The sequence below is a fragment of the Silurus aristotelis genome, assembly GCF_946808225.1.
Source record: "Silurus aristotelis genome assembly, chromosome: 18".
NCBI lineage: Eukaryota > Metazoa > Chordata > Actinopteri > Siluriformes > Siluridae > Silurus > Silurus aristotelis.
In genome coordinates, this window is record NC_139591.1 from 2,943,162 (window position 1) to 2,959,484 (window position 16,323).

The following is a 16,323-nucleotide window of genomic DNA, read 5'->3' on the forward strand; positions in this document are numbered from 1 at the left end:
TAAAAGAAGTTCTTTGGAAGTGATGTTGCGTAAATCGCCTTGACAAAATGGACTCATATCCTCTAACGTCTAAAATACTCAAGTTTCTATTTCCATCCAGTCTTCTGAGATCTTCTCAGAAGATAAACTGGAGCTATTTGGTGTAATAAAGGGAATTATGTATTATTTATTACATTACAGAGATTTCTTGTTTAACTGGAACATGATTCAATTAAAAGAGGAAACACATTTTGGCATTTAAAAAAAAAAAAACCACAGACTTGAAGGTTGCATCGAGTGAGAGTGAGGAAGAAAGAAAGAAAGAACTAAAGAAAGAGATTGAGCGATGTCCTGGGCACCTGGTGATGACTCCTGATTGGTGGCTTTCCTGAGGGCAGCCTTTAAAAATGCTCCACCTCTAGGTGACCGGCCTGTGAGTCAGTGAAGCTGTGGCTTTGTCTTTATAAAGTGTGAGTGTATGCCTAAGTGTGTATCTGTGGGTTTACTGATCAGAAGAGGAAGAAAAAAAAGCACTACAGCATGCTGTTCAAGCTCTTCGTTACACTCCTGCTCATCCACAGTCCGGTGTTGGGTGAAAGTTCTTCTGAAGAAGATAATGAAAGCAGTGAACAAGAAGGGCATACAAAAGGTGAGTAAAACAGACACGTTCCTCAGGTTCTAAACTGCAGGCTCCTGTGAAGAACATTCTGCAAGTTACTGCAGGATCAGTGATCCAGAATCTGTTTGAATTATTTATATCGAATTCTTTGTAATCATTATGCTGTGCTTTCTTATTGATTATGATTTCATGTTCAGATTTTCTTTTGTATGCTTTTCCTACCATGATGTAGTTGGGTGTTATTTATATGCGGTGAAATATCGAAATACAGTGCGTTATACTTGTAAGAAACTGTTAATAATCAAATGTAATGTCTTTTGAGTTGAATCTGTTCTGCTCCACAGCATTTTGTAGCATTTCGTCTGTTTTATGGTTAGAACACTTGCTTATTCATTTACTATATTGTTAGAAATTTGTAATATAATATATTATGTACAGTGTAGTATAATTTTTCTTTCCCATTCGTAAACAAGAATTAATAGAAATATCAAATCCTTTAAACAACTAGATGTTGGCTTTACATCCTGCAGCTCCTTGGGATTATGTGGGGTAGGATTTTTACCTGTTAGTTAGAAGTCTTTATTCAGGTTTATATCATTCTGACCAGCTCATCCAAGACATTCCTGCTGACGTTAGTTGCAGCTTGTGGTTTTGTTATGGCAAGACTCCCGAGACTACGTGCCGGTGCCGGCGTTTCCCAACCCTCATAAGGGGCGAGTAAGAAGTGGAAAGCATGTGGGCAAAAGGCATTATGCCCACTTTCACTTCTCTGACACAAAGCTGAGACTGATTTTCTTTCTCTCGCTCTTCCACTGAGCTGGTCAGTGTAAAATTCCTAATATCCTGAATGATCTTTTTAACTCCATTCTATTTCCATCAGTGAGCCACAGTTTCATTGTACATGAAAATATTTAATTCCAGATATACTTCATCTTTAATACATGTAGTTTAGTGGTGTTGGACAAAAATTGTCCAGGTCGTTGACTTGGAAGATCCATGTGGCACATAGGAAAATACCTCATCGTGACCCAAACAGTAGAGCACAGTGTTTTCTTTCACTCATAAGTTCCAAGCTAAGATGTTTTACAAGAAATGATCTGCCACCTGCATTTGCTGATTTATATATACAGATATTTCCTTTGTTGCCAAGTCTGCTTTGAATTAATCCATTAAACACCCTTAAAACAAAAGCACACTGTTTGGACTATTTCATTTGAGTAATCCATGAGGAATCAGAATATGACATAATGAAAAATAATTACTCAAATTCTTGCACATGAAATCGAGCATTCATTCGTTTGAGCTGAAATTTGAACACGAATGGATTTCTGAACGCCTCCTACAAAGTTAATCTGATATTAGCTCACTTAATCTGTAGACACCTGAAGCAGTAAACAGGTAACTTGTGAAGGGATTAAGTTAATGGTGTAACAGAGCAATTTGCAGCTTTTCGCTACACCAGATGGAAATCACGACGCCATTGTGTATCGGTATTAGGAAAAGATTTGACTGAGGAGTAATGCACAAGAAGTATATTTTTTTCCTTAGTCATAGCTGTGAATCAGTCTGATGATGAAGTCGGATTTCCTTATTAAGTTTCTTAAAGCCGCTGTTTGGTAGTCACAGAAATCGGAAAGATCCGGTAACACAGGCTTTTTTTTTTTTTTTACTGATCTGAGACTGTGGTAAGGAAAGCACTGTATGTGCAAAGCATGATTAAATACCAAAGCAGTTACTAAAACCCTTACCTTACCTAACACAATATTAAAATACTATACCACAAACACACACAGACTTTCCAAACCTTAGCTAGAAGGTTGCTTGTTATCTCGCTTACTGGCACAATTTTGCTTTCCTGGCTGCTGGAATTAAAAATGTTAAATCTATTATTGATTATTTCGGTGATGACGTTCCTGATTTGTAAACACCGGAGAGAAGGAGATGCGTTTACTCTAAACATACAAGTCAGGATTAAAGGTCTAAACCCAAACAACTGTTTTTGAGTTCAGCTTGACAGGCAAATGTACCAGGGTCCGAATCTGTCAACATTAGAGTACTAGAGCCAATTTAACCCTTTTTTTTGTTGTGTTAGAAACCAACACAGCAAACATCACATGTGGGCAGAATGTGGAATATGCTGGTTAACGCTTTAATCTCATAGAAACCTACATCAGTTTCACTGCAGGTCATAATAGTTACTGCATAACATGCATCCAATGTAAAAGCTCATTCATTCATTCATCTTCCAGGTGAAGGTCAAGGGGCTTCAGAATGTATCCCGGGAACACTGAGCTTAAGGCAGGAACACAACATGAAAACATACATTTATTCACTAATTTCCACTTAGGGACAATTTGGATTAGCCTGTCCACCTTAAAGAACCTTAGGGAAACCAACGTGCACGTGGGAAAACCTTTGCAAATAAAGCGTAACCTGAGCTCAAGATGGAACTAGGGATCCTGTGAACTCTGTGCTTTATTGAGCCACTGCAGCGAAGGGTCCTCTAAATAGAAACCTTCTCTGATCCTTCTGTCGGAGTTTTCCTAGAGCGATAAGATAAACTAAGGAAGAGTTTTGTTATTAAAAGATTGAGGGGGAAAAAAGAAAATTTTTTCAAGACCTAAATATGATGCAAATTTTGTAGGTTTTCATGACACCCCAAAAAAACCCTGCCTGAGTAAACAAAATGAAAATGGTTTAACAGGTACAACCTGGCATTCCAAGAGTGAATTATAAACCAGGAGTTTAGGCATTAATACCCAACATTAAATTTCACTTTTTCAGTTCTTGATGGAAACGAAACATTGTTCCGAAATAATTACAACTACACACCAAAGTGAAGCGTTTTGCCATGTGACCCATTCTTTTCCTATCCCACTGTGATTCTTAGGTTGCAAACTAAAGAACTGCTCTGTAACTTTATCACGACCCACCATGCAACCCAACAATACTGCCTGGAGTCCTGATGGACATCAGCACATTGCCAAAGCTCTTTAGAAGGGCCTCCATATAAGGCTCAGTCTCAGGCGCATAATGCCTGCATTCAGCCAGCTGGATGGAGAAAGGATTGTGCAAGCGAGCTGACACTAGGGAACAGAAACGAAGTTTCCATTAATGCACCTGTACCTCATGCTAATAGCGTGTGAATATCTTTTACTGCTCGGGGTCAATACCTTTACTATGAAGGACTTTCGATGCATTTTCGCATTTGTGTCAAATCAACCAATATACAATGAAGAGTCCCTCTTTTTTGCTGCCAAAACTGTCGCGACCAATCGAACATCAACAGCATAAACTTCTTCAGCAGTTTGAGCTACAGGAGCTCGTCTGTTGGATCGGACCACAAGGACCAGCCTTCGCCCCTCACGTGCATAAATATTCCTCGCCCGCCCACGACCCTGTCGCCGGTTCACCACTGTTCCTTCCTTGGACCATTTTTGATAGATACTGACCACTGCAGACCAGAAACAGACCACAAGAGCTGCAGTTTTGGATACGCTCTGACCCAGTCGTCTAGACGTCAAAATTTAGCCCTTGTGAAACTCGCTCAAATTCTTTCACTTGCCCATTTTTCCTGCTTCTAACACGTCAACTTTGAGGACAAAATGTTCTCTTGCTGCGTAATAAATATATCCACGCACTAACAGGTGCCATGATGAAGAGATAGTGATCAGTGATCAGTGATATTCACTTCACTGCTCATAATGTCATAATGTTATATATATTTAATTATATAAAGTGTAACAATCATGCAGCTATTGATAATTGTATTGTATTTTTAACCATATTTCTTTTTTCTTTCCAGGTTCATCCAATGGCAATCACTGGGGCTATAATGGTAAATAAATAATGTTGTAATAAGTCTGCATGTTGTGTCAGTTCCTCAAGACCTTTAACCAATCCACTATGATTATGAGTGTTAATTACCGAGCAAATCATTACCTCCTTGGACATATTAAAAAAGAGTTTCCTGCAGACTTTTTTCTTTCTGCAGGCTGATTACTTATTAACAACTATTAATCAATACTTCAACGCTGGCCGCGATCCTTAATTTTATTTAGTTCTGATAAGGATTAAAGGCGGTGTTTGTTCATGGAGCTCTTTGCTCGAACTCAACGTCCTGTTTCACCTTCTCTTAAATGGTGTAAACCATCTGGATACCTTCTTGTGGACGTGAGTCTAAAAAAGAACATTTGCCTTTCTTTTGCTCACCTTGTCTACATCACAAGCATTTTTCTAGTAAAATGCTGTAGAACTTGATGCCAAGTGGTTTTTCAGACATTATCGTTGTTAGCCATCACATACAGCATGCTAGTTATGTCTACTGCGCCGAACAGATTTCTGCAAAGACTCACAGATAAATCTCTAATTTCCCAATGAGTCTGGTGTGATATCTCCCTTGGATGCTGGAGCACCCTGAAGCAGCTCCTTACAAGCTTACTGCAAGATGTTGAGCTGAAAACAGTGTGTCTGAAAACCATCTTTTGTTAATAATTACTGCCATAACAAAATCACCTTGTCTAGCTCTGTGGCAACCTTGTGGTTAAATCCAGTTTATTTTCACCAAGTATCATTAATTACTTGATCAAGCATGGAGCATGCAATCAAGAAAAACTTTAAAGTATTTATTTTGCCCTGTATATCCTCTACAGTAATATAAAAACCAACTGTTCATCTGTTATTGAGGAAACTAACTAAACATGTCTAAGCTCACAACTTAACCTCAGCTTAAAGATGTCCTTGACACTCAGGACTTATCATAATACACCACTTGGCATGCCACCTTACGTCAAATCTGCACTGTTGCTACTTTGGCATCACTGTAAACTTCAACCATGTTCTACAAGTTGAACATCATGAGTCACTTCATGACTTTGTGTTCTGTGTTTGCTGTGCACAGAAATGGTATCAAGGTGATTCCCACCATCCCTTGTGGTTTAGCTGGAACCATGTTTACATGCATACAAACTAACATGAGCATGGCTCTGAAGATTTCTTCCATTGAATAATGGTGAGAATAGTGATAATCATTTTATGATCAATGATCGCATGCCAGCAATTTACTTTCAATGTAGGACCATGTAGGATTTTGTATCCTGTGTTGTACTGCAAGTTTAAAGGATATAGCATCACTATGCCATATATTAGCATTGAATATTGCAAAGGGATCTGGAAATGTAACATTATGGCCATTTTTGTATCTTGATGACACTTGATGATATGAACACAACCACATCTTAAACTGTACATTACTTATTAATGATTGAATACATAATTTAATGACCATTCTGACACTAATGGCCTCGTTTTATCATGCCAGAGTTTTATATTTAACTCAGTGACATCACAAGGGCAATGATCACTCTTTTTTTTTATTATGCAGACCAGAGATCATGGCGGAGCACCTTTGGAGACTGCGGTGGAACCTTTCAGTCTCCTATTGACATTGAGACAAGAGACGTCAGTTATAATCCCAGTCTGCCAGCTATAAAACTACAAGGGTATGATTTAAGTGGTCAACCTGGATTGAAACTGGAAAACAATGGGCACACTTGTAAGTGAGTGGTTTGTTTAGCTCACGGTTTACACTGAACCACCTTGAATGAATTGTGTGGTACTGTGGTACATATCGTTGAGAATTTTTTTTGTCTATTAGTGCAGCTCCAGTTGCCCAAGACTATGCGTATAGTAAAAGGATTTGACCAGGTCTACTTGGCAGCCCAATTGCATTTTCATTGGGGGACCACAGAGGTTCCCGGTTCAGAGCACACCATTGATAATGTTCACTTCCCTGCTGAGGTTTGTACAGTAAACAGTAATCATTTATTATATCCACTCAGAACATATTTCTATGAATTCAGGATAAATGCAATGTCTGTTTATACTGAATTAAGCCGTGTTTACACTGACACCAACCTAACTGTTATGATTTCCCTCCTTTTAAGATCCATGTGGTACATTATAATTCAAAATATGAAAATGTTAAAGAGGCTGCAACCAAACCGGATGGACTCGCTGTGTTAGGAGCCTTCATCGGGGTAAGATGAAACTCTTCAATACACAGAAAATAATGTTTTATTTCTTTGGATGTGCTTTCAATCAGGTGATGTCTGAGATGAAAAACAACCCTATAGAAACCTTTTAACGTTTAGTATTACCTAGTTTTCCTGAAGGTTACATCCAAAAGCAGCTTATTCTTGAGACAAGTTACAACTGAACAGCTGGGGGTTATGAGTCTCTCCCAAGAACCCAGCTGTGGTTTGTTGGCACTGGAATTTGAACTCATGACCTTCTGACCCTTTGATCTGAAGCCTAATACCACCAAGTTTCCACATAAGGGTTCCTCAAAAGAACAAGCCAAAAAAACCCACCATGATGCTCATTTTAGAACTTGCTTTGGTGCTTTAGATCTTTTTTTTTTTTTTTTTACATTTCCAAAAAAAGCTAGGATGCTGAGTAAAAAAATAAACAATGCAATGATTTTCCCAAATGACTTAAACCAGTATTTTATTCACAGTAAAATATAGAAAAGATAACAAGTGTATAAAATGAGAAAATGTACCATTTTATGGAATAAATTAGCTAATTTTGAGTTTGATTGCTGCAACAAATCTCAAAAAAGATGGGCAGAGCTTCACCAATCCAAACTGCATTTACAAATTTTGGAACAATTTATGTTCACAATTTAATGTTAATCAAACCGACCAACCAAACATCCTCAACCAAAATGTTTTTTTTTACAGGTGAGGTTGTTAAAATACTGCTTCTCTACATGTTATATGCCTTTTACAGTGATTGTATGAAAGGTGTTGTTAGGCACGATGTGACGCAGAACGACTAAAATCTGCTTGCTAGTGATAAAAATCATTGTAACATACCCTCAAGTATTCACGATAAACAATTCAAAGAACGCGACAGAATGTAATCTGTTAACGTTAACCTTCAGCAACATAACAGACAAAGATCAGGCCATTCTTTAAGCAGGGTTTAGTTTAGTTTAAGTGAAAGAGTTTTTATTGGTTTAAAACCAAGCACAATATTGCATTGTAAGAATAAATAATTAGTGCTGCCACAGGTGTGTGTGTGCGTGTGTCTATATAATGAATAAAAAATTTTCCAAAACTAAATCTACTTATTTCTAATTGTAATGAAATTAACATTATACAATATTCCTTAAACTTCCCATTACAGATTGGTCTTCATGAGAATGAAAACTATGGAAAAATCCTGTCTGAAATTAAAGATGTGAGTGCTGAGGGTAAGTATTTTTTAAATGTCGTCTGCATATGCTCTAAAATGAATATATGTTGCATCCACGATTCTCATAATTATATTGGTTTGAATATCAGAGTAAATTTAGTGTAAAATTCTTGTTTTGTTTTTTCCAGAGTCGAGCACTACAATCCCCAGTTTCAATGTTCGTCACCTTCTGCCAAACAGTCTGGAGAGGTTTTTCAGATACTCTGGGTCTCTCACAACTCCACCATGTTACCAATCAGTGACCTGGACTGTATTCAATGACACAATTACAGTCTCAAGGAAACAGGTCCGTTCTATCATGTTTATCATGCATGGGCTAGTGCTCGCTTTGGTTTTCTGATCTCGAGAGTTTGTGTTTCATAAAAACAAGTGTACACTGTAGACAGTTACAGTATCAGGCTCTGTTTTTGTTTATAGTGCAGTGTGGGAAGGGTAAAGCTTAATGAGGCTTTAAATCATTTTTGACATAACCTTAAAACCTCCTGTGAGGGTCCTCAGAAAGAGCCCACTGAAAGGCTGAAGGTTAAGGTCGGTGGTATAGGTCGAAGTGACATCCACACGAATGCCAGAACTTCCCAGCAGAACATTGCCCAGAGCATCACGCTGTCTCCGCAGGCTTGCTTTCTTCCCAAATTTGATTAATCAGACCAGGATTTCTTCTATAATTGCCTCATGGTCCAGTTTTGATACTCACTTGTTGGTGCACAGGGGTCAGCAAACAAAGCTATGCATTTTGGCCTCAATCAGGCACTTAATCTTGCCCATTTTTCTTGCTTTCAACACGTCAACTTTGAGAACTCATTGTTCACTTGCTGTGATATATCTCACAAAACCCCATGACAATTGGCACTCTAATAGCAATCAATGTTTTGACTGAAACCAGATGACCCTTTGGTGGTTTTAATGTCAATTGCTGATGGGTGTAATTACTAATGGTATACATATTCTTTTTTTTTTTTTTAAACAGCTGGCTGCTCTGGAGTTGACACTGAAAGCAGGACACAACCATAGCTTAGCCGAAAACTTCAGAGCTCCACAAAATCTTAACGGAAGACAAGTTCTGGCCTCTTTCCAATCTTCACATAATGCAAATGGTAAGAACAATATTTTAAACATTACGTGGAGTCAACTAACTTTATCGGTAGCCACGCACACCATCTCTAGTCATTTAATGACATATAAAAACGGCATTTTAATGTAAATACGGGATAAATATGGGACCTTTTTACATGCTTCATCTGATATAGACACAATGATAAAAACTAAAGGAAACATTTCATAAAATGAGTTTCTTAGCTGTATTTTAATACTGTGTTAAAAATGCTCGTAGTTGATGCAATGGCCTTAGAACTGTTTTGTATAAATTATGCAACCAAAAACATAATCCAGTGGCCGCTATTGATCCATAAGAATGTACACAATACATACTGTAGTAGTTTTTTTTTATTTAAGCACACGGCTTGTTAAAGGTGAAGAAAATCCAGCCCAGAAATAGAACTGGAAAACACGGACCTCTATAACCATCACCAATTATAGGTAAAATAAAGGACATTGAAGGCACTCTTTATTTGATTTTTATTTTATTAATTATAATTTTTCCCCCCATAGTAAACCAGATTAGATAAGGTTCCCTGGTGGTCTAGTGGTTAGGATGCGGTGCTCTCACCGCTGCGGTCCGGGTTCGATCCCCGGTCAGGGAACCAACCCCAGCCACTTTCAATGCAGAAAAATCCCAAGTCCGGATAAATGCGTTAGGAAAGGCATCCAGCGTAAAAACATGTGCCAAATCAAATGTGCGGAGGATCCCCTGTGGCAACCCCTAACAGGAGAAGCCAAAAGAAAGTTTTTAGTAAACCAGATTAGATACAAGAGGGTCAGTGTGTAAATCTCCACTATTCCACACTATTTCATTTTAGTGGAATAATCACAGCAGGGTGTCACCTGGTATAAGATGACAATTCCCATATCATTTTTCTGTATAAATGACACTAATAATTGAACGAATTCCTTAGATATTTGACATACGTAAGGTGCAAAGGCACATGCATTTGCTATACTTGTTTGTAGGTTGTAGTCAGATATAAAAGCTCTTGACAGGCAAAAGAAACATTGCAGCTGGTAGGCCTTTGTGCATTGAGCCAAAGTCTGACACGCCCCTGATCACCCCTGATATAAAACAGTTAATTTCTTTGCACTCAGCGACACATCATACTGAGCACTATTTTAATGAATATTATTTAAATGTATATATTTCCAATGTATTGAATGTATATATTTTCAGTGTATTTGCTTCCTGAACGGTAAACCAACAGAACATCTTAGGTTCAAGCTGATGTTAAGCATGTTCTTAAAGTTAGGGTTAAATCCACGGCAAACATACAAATAGGATAATACTATAAACAACTTCGTTTTAAGACCCATTGACCCACAATAATGCTAAGTTGATGATAAATTCTGTCCGTATATACGAGGTGGTAGCAAAATGTTTCGAGACTGGCTCTGTTTACAAGAAAGTAGTTTGTTTTTCTATGTTTGCACACTATCACCTTCAAAAAAGTCCCCTTGCACAGCAATACAGTGCTCCCAGTGTTCCTGCCACGTCTGGAAAATATTGCTGGAAGTCTTCTTTTGGAAGCTTGACAAGAACCTTCTGCATTTCCCGTTGGTCAGAATAACACCAGTTAGTACCATTAGTCTCGAAACCTCTTGAAACCATCTCGTATGTGTGGCACACACACGCTGGCAGCAATATGCCATCGAAAATATTCATCTGAGGGGATTGAAACAGATTATGTGTTGAGCACTGTTAAGACTCTATGTTCACATCATTGTGCATACATGTTTCATTTCTGTGACTCGGTACTCGAGGCAAAACCAGTTCTCAAGCTGGTTCTCATGCTGAACTGTAATCTCTATATTTTCTCAGAGCTGAGTTTTGACACATGATATTTCAAAGAGCTTGATATTGTATAGTTTGTTTTAATCTTTTATGCTTTTTTTCTTTATAGACAAACTATCTCGAGGTATGTCATGACTCCAATAATACCCTTTTTAATCTTTTTTCGGCTTCTCCCATTAGAGGTCGCCACAGCGGATCATTCGTCTCCATACCCCCCTGTCCTCTTCATCTGCCTCTTTCAAACCAACTACCTGCATGTCTTCCCTCACCACATCTATAAACTTCCTCCTTGGTCTTCCTCTTTTCCTCCTTCCTGGTGGCTCCATTCTCAGCATTCTCCTACTGATATACCCCATGTCCCTCCTCTGCACATGTCCAAACAATCTCACCTCCCTCACTTTGTCTACAAAACGTCCTACATGCGCTGTCCCTCTAATAAACTCATTTCTAATCCTGACCATCGTCTTCACTCCCAACAAACATCTCAACATCTTCAGCTCTGTCACCTCCAGCTCCACCTCCTGTCTTTTACTAAATGCCACTGTCTCTTCTCCACCCACTCCACCCTGCCTGCACTCTTTTCTTCACTTCTCTAACACACTCTCCATTACTGTGCACTGTTGACCCCAGGTACCTGAACCCCTCCACCTTCTCCATTTCTTCTCCCTGCAACCGCACCCCTCCACTGCCCCCCCTCTCATTCACACACATGTACTCTGTCTTACTCCTACCGACTTTCATTCCCCTTCTCTCCAGCATGTACCTCCACCTCTCCAGGCTCTCAACCTGCTTCCTACTCTCACCACAAATCACAATAATAACCTTTCTAATATGAATTAAAGTATGATATTTTGCATTTCTTTATATTTATCCAAATGCCTTTCTGGCCCACAGGTGACATCTTGGCCATTGCTTTTGGAGTGTTGTTTGCTCTGACTTTGCTCCTGTTCTTCCTGTATGCTTATCGACAGCGGCAAAACCACTCAAAGTGAGTAACTAACTTCAGTGCTTGTTTATGTAGGAAAACTGGATGACCTTCATTTCTCATTACATTAAACTTTATGTCCTTCCATAATTTTTATTGGTATAAAAGTACAAGATAGTGTTCTAGTACTGCACGTGTGGACATACAAACACTTTCTGAACACTTTCTTTTCCCCACAGGTTGTCTGACACCAGACAAAATGTTATCTATAAACAAGCAACCAAAGAAGATGTGTAAAGCTGCCACGTGTGCTTTGGTGACAAACAATACAGTGCCAGTTTAAAGTGCTTACGGTTATTGAGACAAATGCATGTTTCCTTTAGTTTCTATGCAACAAACTACAAGTTAAAAGGCAAAAACATACAAGAATTCGACTGTGAATGACTGGAAGAAAAATTTGTGGATTTTCCAAATGTGACATTTTACAGAAGAACTTCTGTAAGATTCTAAACAGGAGAGATGTTAGCAGACTGCCTCAACTTCACAAACATGGAGGTGGAAGCTTAATGGTTTGGGGTTGTGGAAGGTTGGAGATTCATTTCGGGTGAAAGGAAAACTGAACCAACATGGCTACCATTCCATACTTCAACACCGACTTCAACATACAACAAGACGATGAGCCGAAGTGGACGTCAAGGACTCTTTGAATTTTATTAAAACAGAAAAGGGTATTTATGCAATTTTATATATGTATAGTTTTTGGATTAGGCACACTTTATCCAGAGCAACTTGAATTTTTTTTGTCATTTTATACAACGAGTGTTAAGGGGCCCTGCTCAAGGGCCCATCTGTGGCAGCTTGGTGGTGCTATGAACTCATGGCCTTTCAATCAGAATTCAAACATTTTAACCACTGAGCGACCACTTTCCCTAAATTTCTGAGGAAGAACTGACATATAAGGTAAACCTATACATCAAACAGAGACATAAACAACCTCAGCAGAATGTGGGTCATATAAACCAGTGACCATTTGCAGGGCAATAAAAGTGTGTGTTAGTGTCCCTAAAGGAGCCATTTTACTGAATAGATTTTAATGAAAATAAAGTGGAACATCTGTATATATGTTACACTCCCAAATTTGTTGCATAGAAACAAAAGGAATATGCATGTGTCTTTCAAACCATAAAAGACTCCAAACTTTCCAAACTTCTTACACTCTAAGGTCATATTATCGAGTTGCTGTCAAGACATTGCTGAATGTTATATAGAAAAACAGGATCTGTTGATGAATTGCAATTGTATTGTATTATTGTTTTTATTCTTGTAATTACTACCTTATTGTCTCTTGTGGGTTTTAATTTTAAAAAAGGAAGATGTAGTTTTGTTGTATCACAAGAAAATATCTCACTTCCATTTTTGCAGTATAGAAACGCATTTTATTGTTGTAAGGCCGTACGACAAGCCATGACCTATTTCTGACCTTTTTTAAAAAAATCTTCTGTTCCGTGTTTAAACTTTGCACCGAATTACCGTGTTAACAATGTGTTCATGTTACGTTGATGATGCGCACAAAAATACGTACTCTATAAATCAATGAGAAAAATGAATGTTCTATTTCAATTCAGTTGTCTACATAAGACATGCTAAGACGTTGGGTTTCAGTCAAACAAGAGGAAAGAGACGGAAAAATGGACAAACTACGACATATCTGTTTAACTAAACATGGTGGTTGAGCAAAGTAGTCACTATGTAATCACAGCAAAGTGACTGGGGTTTGTGAATCATTCGCTCTGTTTACAAAAGGCAATGTCTATTCAACCACAACATGATAACGTACACAGGTCAGACAAAGTTCATGCTAACTGAAGTGAACCGATCTGGCGGCTTTGCTATCGAACATTAAATAAAAACCTCAATAGGTGGAACTGTGAGTGGCTGATTTGCCAACGTTACAATCGAAAACTCATACATGCCACTAACACACGATAACCTTGTGTATGGGGATTGTTTTCTTCAGAATTTGATGCCTGTAGTATACCATGCATTTTGTAATAAAGATACAAATGAATTATTTTCCGAATTTCTCTGGAACATGTTTGGGGAAATTATCTTCAACATCTGGTGATGTGTTCTCCATCGTTTCTTAACAACGTCTGTATATTTTCGCCAAATGTACACACCAGCAAATCCTAATAAAACATGAAGCGAGTGCACCACTTTGCTCCAGATTTCACAAAGCATAGGCAAGACAGGAGTCAGGCGATCGGATCCCGGTGTAAATTCCTGCAATCGAATATAAATCCTCATCAAAACTGAACTTTGTTCTTGGGTAATGGAGGTTTTATGATGTGCAGCGCTAAACGGAAACGAGTACGTCTTACAGAAAATGGCGAACGCCTGCCTTGTTTCCATTTCTTGCATCCTTATTTTGCCACGTGTAACGTTATCCGGCATGTTAAACCAAACCTGTGCGATTGTTCATGTTAGCTCATTTTCTGAAATACATTTGAAAATGCTAAAATCGATGATACACTAAACAAGGCCAAAACCGTCAGCTGAAATTCTTTCCTGAATGACCCAGGGCAGACACGTACTTCGAAGAAACACGCCCTCGAGGCAAATATTTACAACTAACATGGATGACTGAGCCCTTTTGTGAGGGTTAATCTACATCTCAGGTGTGTAGGTAAAAACCTCAATAAACAAAAACCAGTGTCAAAAATGTTATTTCAGTTACGCCACATGTTTCGAACAGCAAGAATTTGTTTCATTTGAATTTGGAAAATCTTTGCACTTTTATAAAGCAGCAAAGAAATCATTTGTGATAGCGTGTGAGCACCGCAAATGAATATTGCTGCACTGAATCAAATCTGGCACTTTAGAATCTTTAGAATACAAAATGATGAAAAGCACTCCTCAGAAATTCAACATACTTATATAACTTATAAATTGGAAACCTCTCCTGAATCCAGAGTGCAGGAAGTGTTAAGGAATCAACATGGATGCTCCCAACAACAACAGAAAACAGTAAGTATGGCTTCTTTACTGTTAAAACGAGTTTTACTGTATCTACTACTATTTATTCAACGTCCCACTTTATTGAGAGAAAGAAGAAGAGTATGTTGAGAAGGAGACTGTCCATCACCAGGCCAAGAGGATATTCTTCCAATCAAAGAGGGAATCCTGATGCAATCTTCTCACAGCACGTTTTAAATCTAACTTTTAAATAAAACGTTCCCACGATGGCAATTGTTTTCACAAGGTTTTAATTAAACAAAATCAGGATCATTTGTTGGGCCTCAGATTGACAAGCGTCATTTGAAAGCTTAGGATGTTATCGACTGTAGCGTGGGAGGACTGATATCTGATGACCGAGATCAGATCTTGTTGCATCTGATATTAGAAAAAAAACGACACCAAATGCATTTTCCTTTTCACTGTCACTTTTCTTGTCATGCCTTTACCTGTAGAATGAATCTGGTTCATATTTCCATGTAAAAAAAAAAAAAAACAAATTCAGCATTATTATTGATTATGGTACCACCCCATCAACACAAAAAAGTACAGATTAAATTAACCTCGTCAAATGGCCCAGGCGGTAAATGGGTGGAAGAATGCTGAGGATGAAGCCACCAGGAAGGAGGAAAAGAGGAAGACCAAGGAGGTGGTTTATGGATGTGGTGAGGGAAGACATGGAGGTAGTTGGGGTGAAAGAGGCAGATGTAGAGGATAGGGGGGCATGGAGACAGATGTAGAGGACAGGGGGGGTATGAAGACAGATGTAGAGGACAGGGGGGGTATGAAGACAGATGTAAAGGACAGGGGGTATGGAGACGGTTGTAGAGGACAGGGGGGTATAAAGACAGATGTAGAGGACAGGGGGGTATGGAGATGGATGTAGAGGACGGGGGGGTATGAAGACAGATGTAGAGGACAGGGGGGTATGGAGACGGATGTAGAGGACAAGGGGCGTATGAAGAGAGATGTAGAGGACAGGGGGGTATGAAGACGGTTGTAAAGGACAGGAGGGTATGGCGACAGATATAGAGGACAGGGGGGGTATGAAGACGGATGTAGAGGACAGGGGGGTATGAAGACAGATGTAGAGGACAGGGGGGTATGAAGACGGATGTAGATGACAGGGGGCGTATGAAGACAGATGTAGAGGACAGGGGGCGTATGAAAACAGATGTAGAGGACAGGGGGGTATGAAGACGGATGTAGAAGACAGGGGGGTATGGAGACGGATGTAGAGGAGAGGGGGCGTATGAAGACGGATGTAGAGGACAGGGGGTATGAAGACGGATGTAGAGGACAGGGGGGTATGGAGACAGATGTAGAGGACAGGGGGTATGGAGACGGATGATCCGCTGTGGCGACCCCTAATGGGAGCAACCGGAAAAAGAAGAAATGGCCCATGCAAGGACAAGTCACTGCAAGTTTTTTTTATTTTTTTTTTAATTCTCCTTTGAAAAAAGTTCATAAAGTTCATTTACACTGTTCAAACAACGCTGCTTATCATGGTCTTAAGAGCGTGTAGATAAGGAAGGGATATAAAGCACAAAAGAAACATTCATTTGAAGAACTACTGAAGGTTTTTTTTTTTTTTTTTTATATAGGACAAAGAAATGCCCAAAAGAG

General features: G+C 38.9%; 1 protein-coding gene across 1 annotated transcript; it reads left to right on the forward strand.

The window, feature by feature from the left end:
• Positions 1–403: 403 nt before the first annotated feature.
• On the forward strand, positions 404–12,484 carry ca9 (carbonic anhydrase IX). The gene is made up of 11 exons (XM_083568140.1): positions 404–628; positions 4,404–4,436; positions 5,982–6,152; positions 6,255–6,397; positions 6,544–6,636; positions 7,790–7,856; positions 7,987–8,144; positions 8,826–8,952; positions 10,867–10,881; positions 11,652–11,745; positions 11,922–12,484. Exons 1-11 carry the CDS (start codon positions 520–522, stop codon positions 11,977–11,979), a joined length of 1,068 nt encoding a protein of 355 aa, XP_083424266.1. The 5' UTR covers positions 404–519; the 3' UTR covers positions 11,980–12,484.
• Positions 12,485–16,323: the final 3,839 nt, after the last annotated feature.

Bases quoted from the DNA above. Each gene is read 5' to 3' on its own strand.
- ca9 (XM_083568140.1), top strand. From the start codon at position 520: ATGCTGTTCAAGCTCTTCGTTACACTCCTGCTCATCCACAGTCCGGTG. The intron at 8,145-8,825 runs GTCCGTTCTATC...TTTTTTAAACAG, and splicing joins TTACAGTCTCAAGGAAACAG to CTGGCTGCTCTGGAGTTGAC. The intron at 11,746-11,921 runs GTGAGTAACTAA...TTTTCCCCACAG, and splicing joins CAGCGGCAAAACCACTCAAA to GTTGTCTGACACCAGACAAA.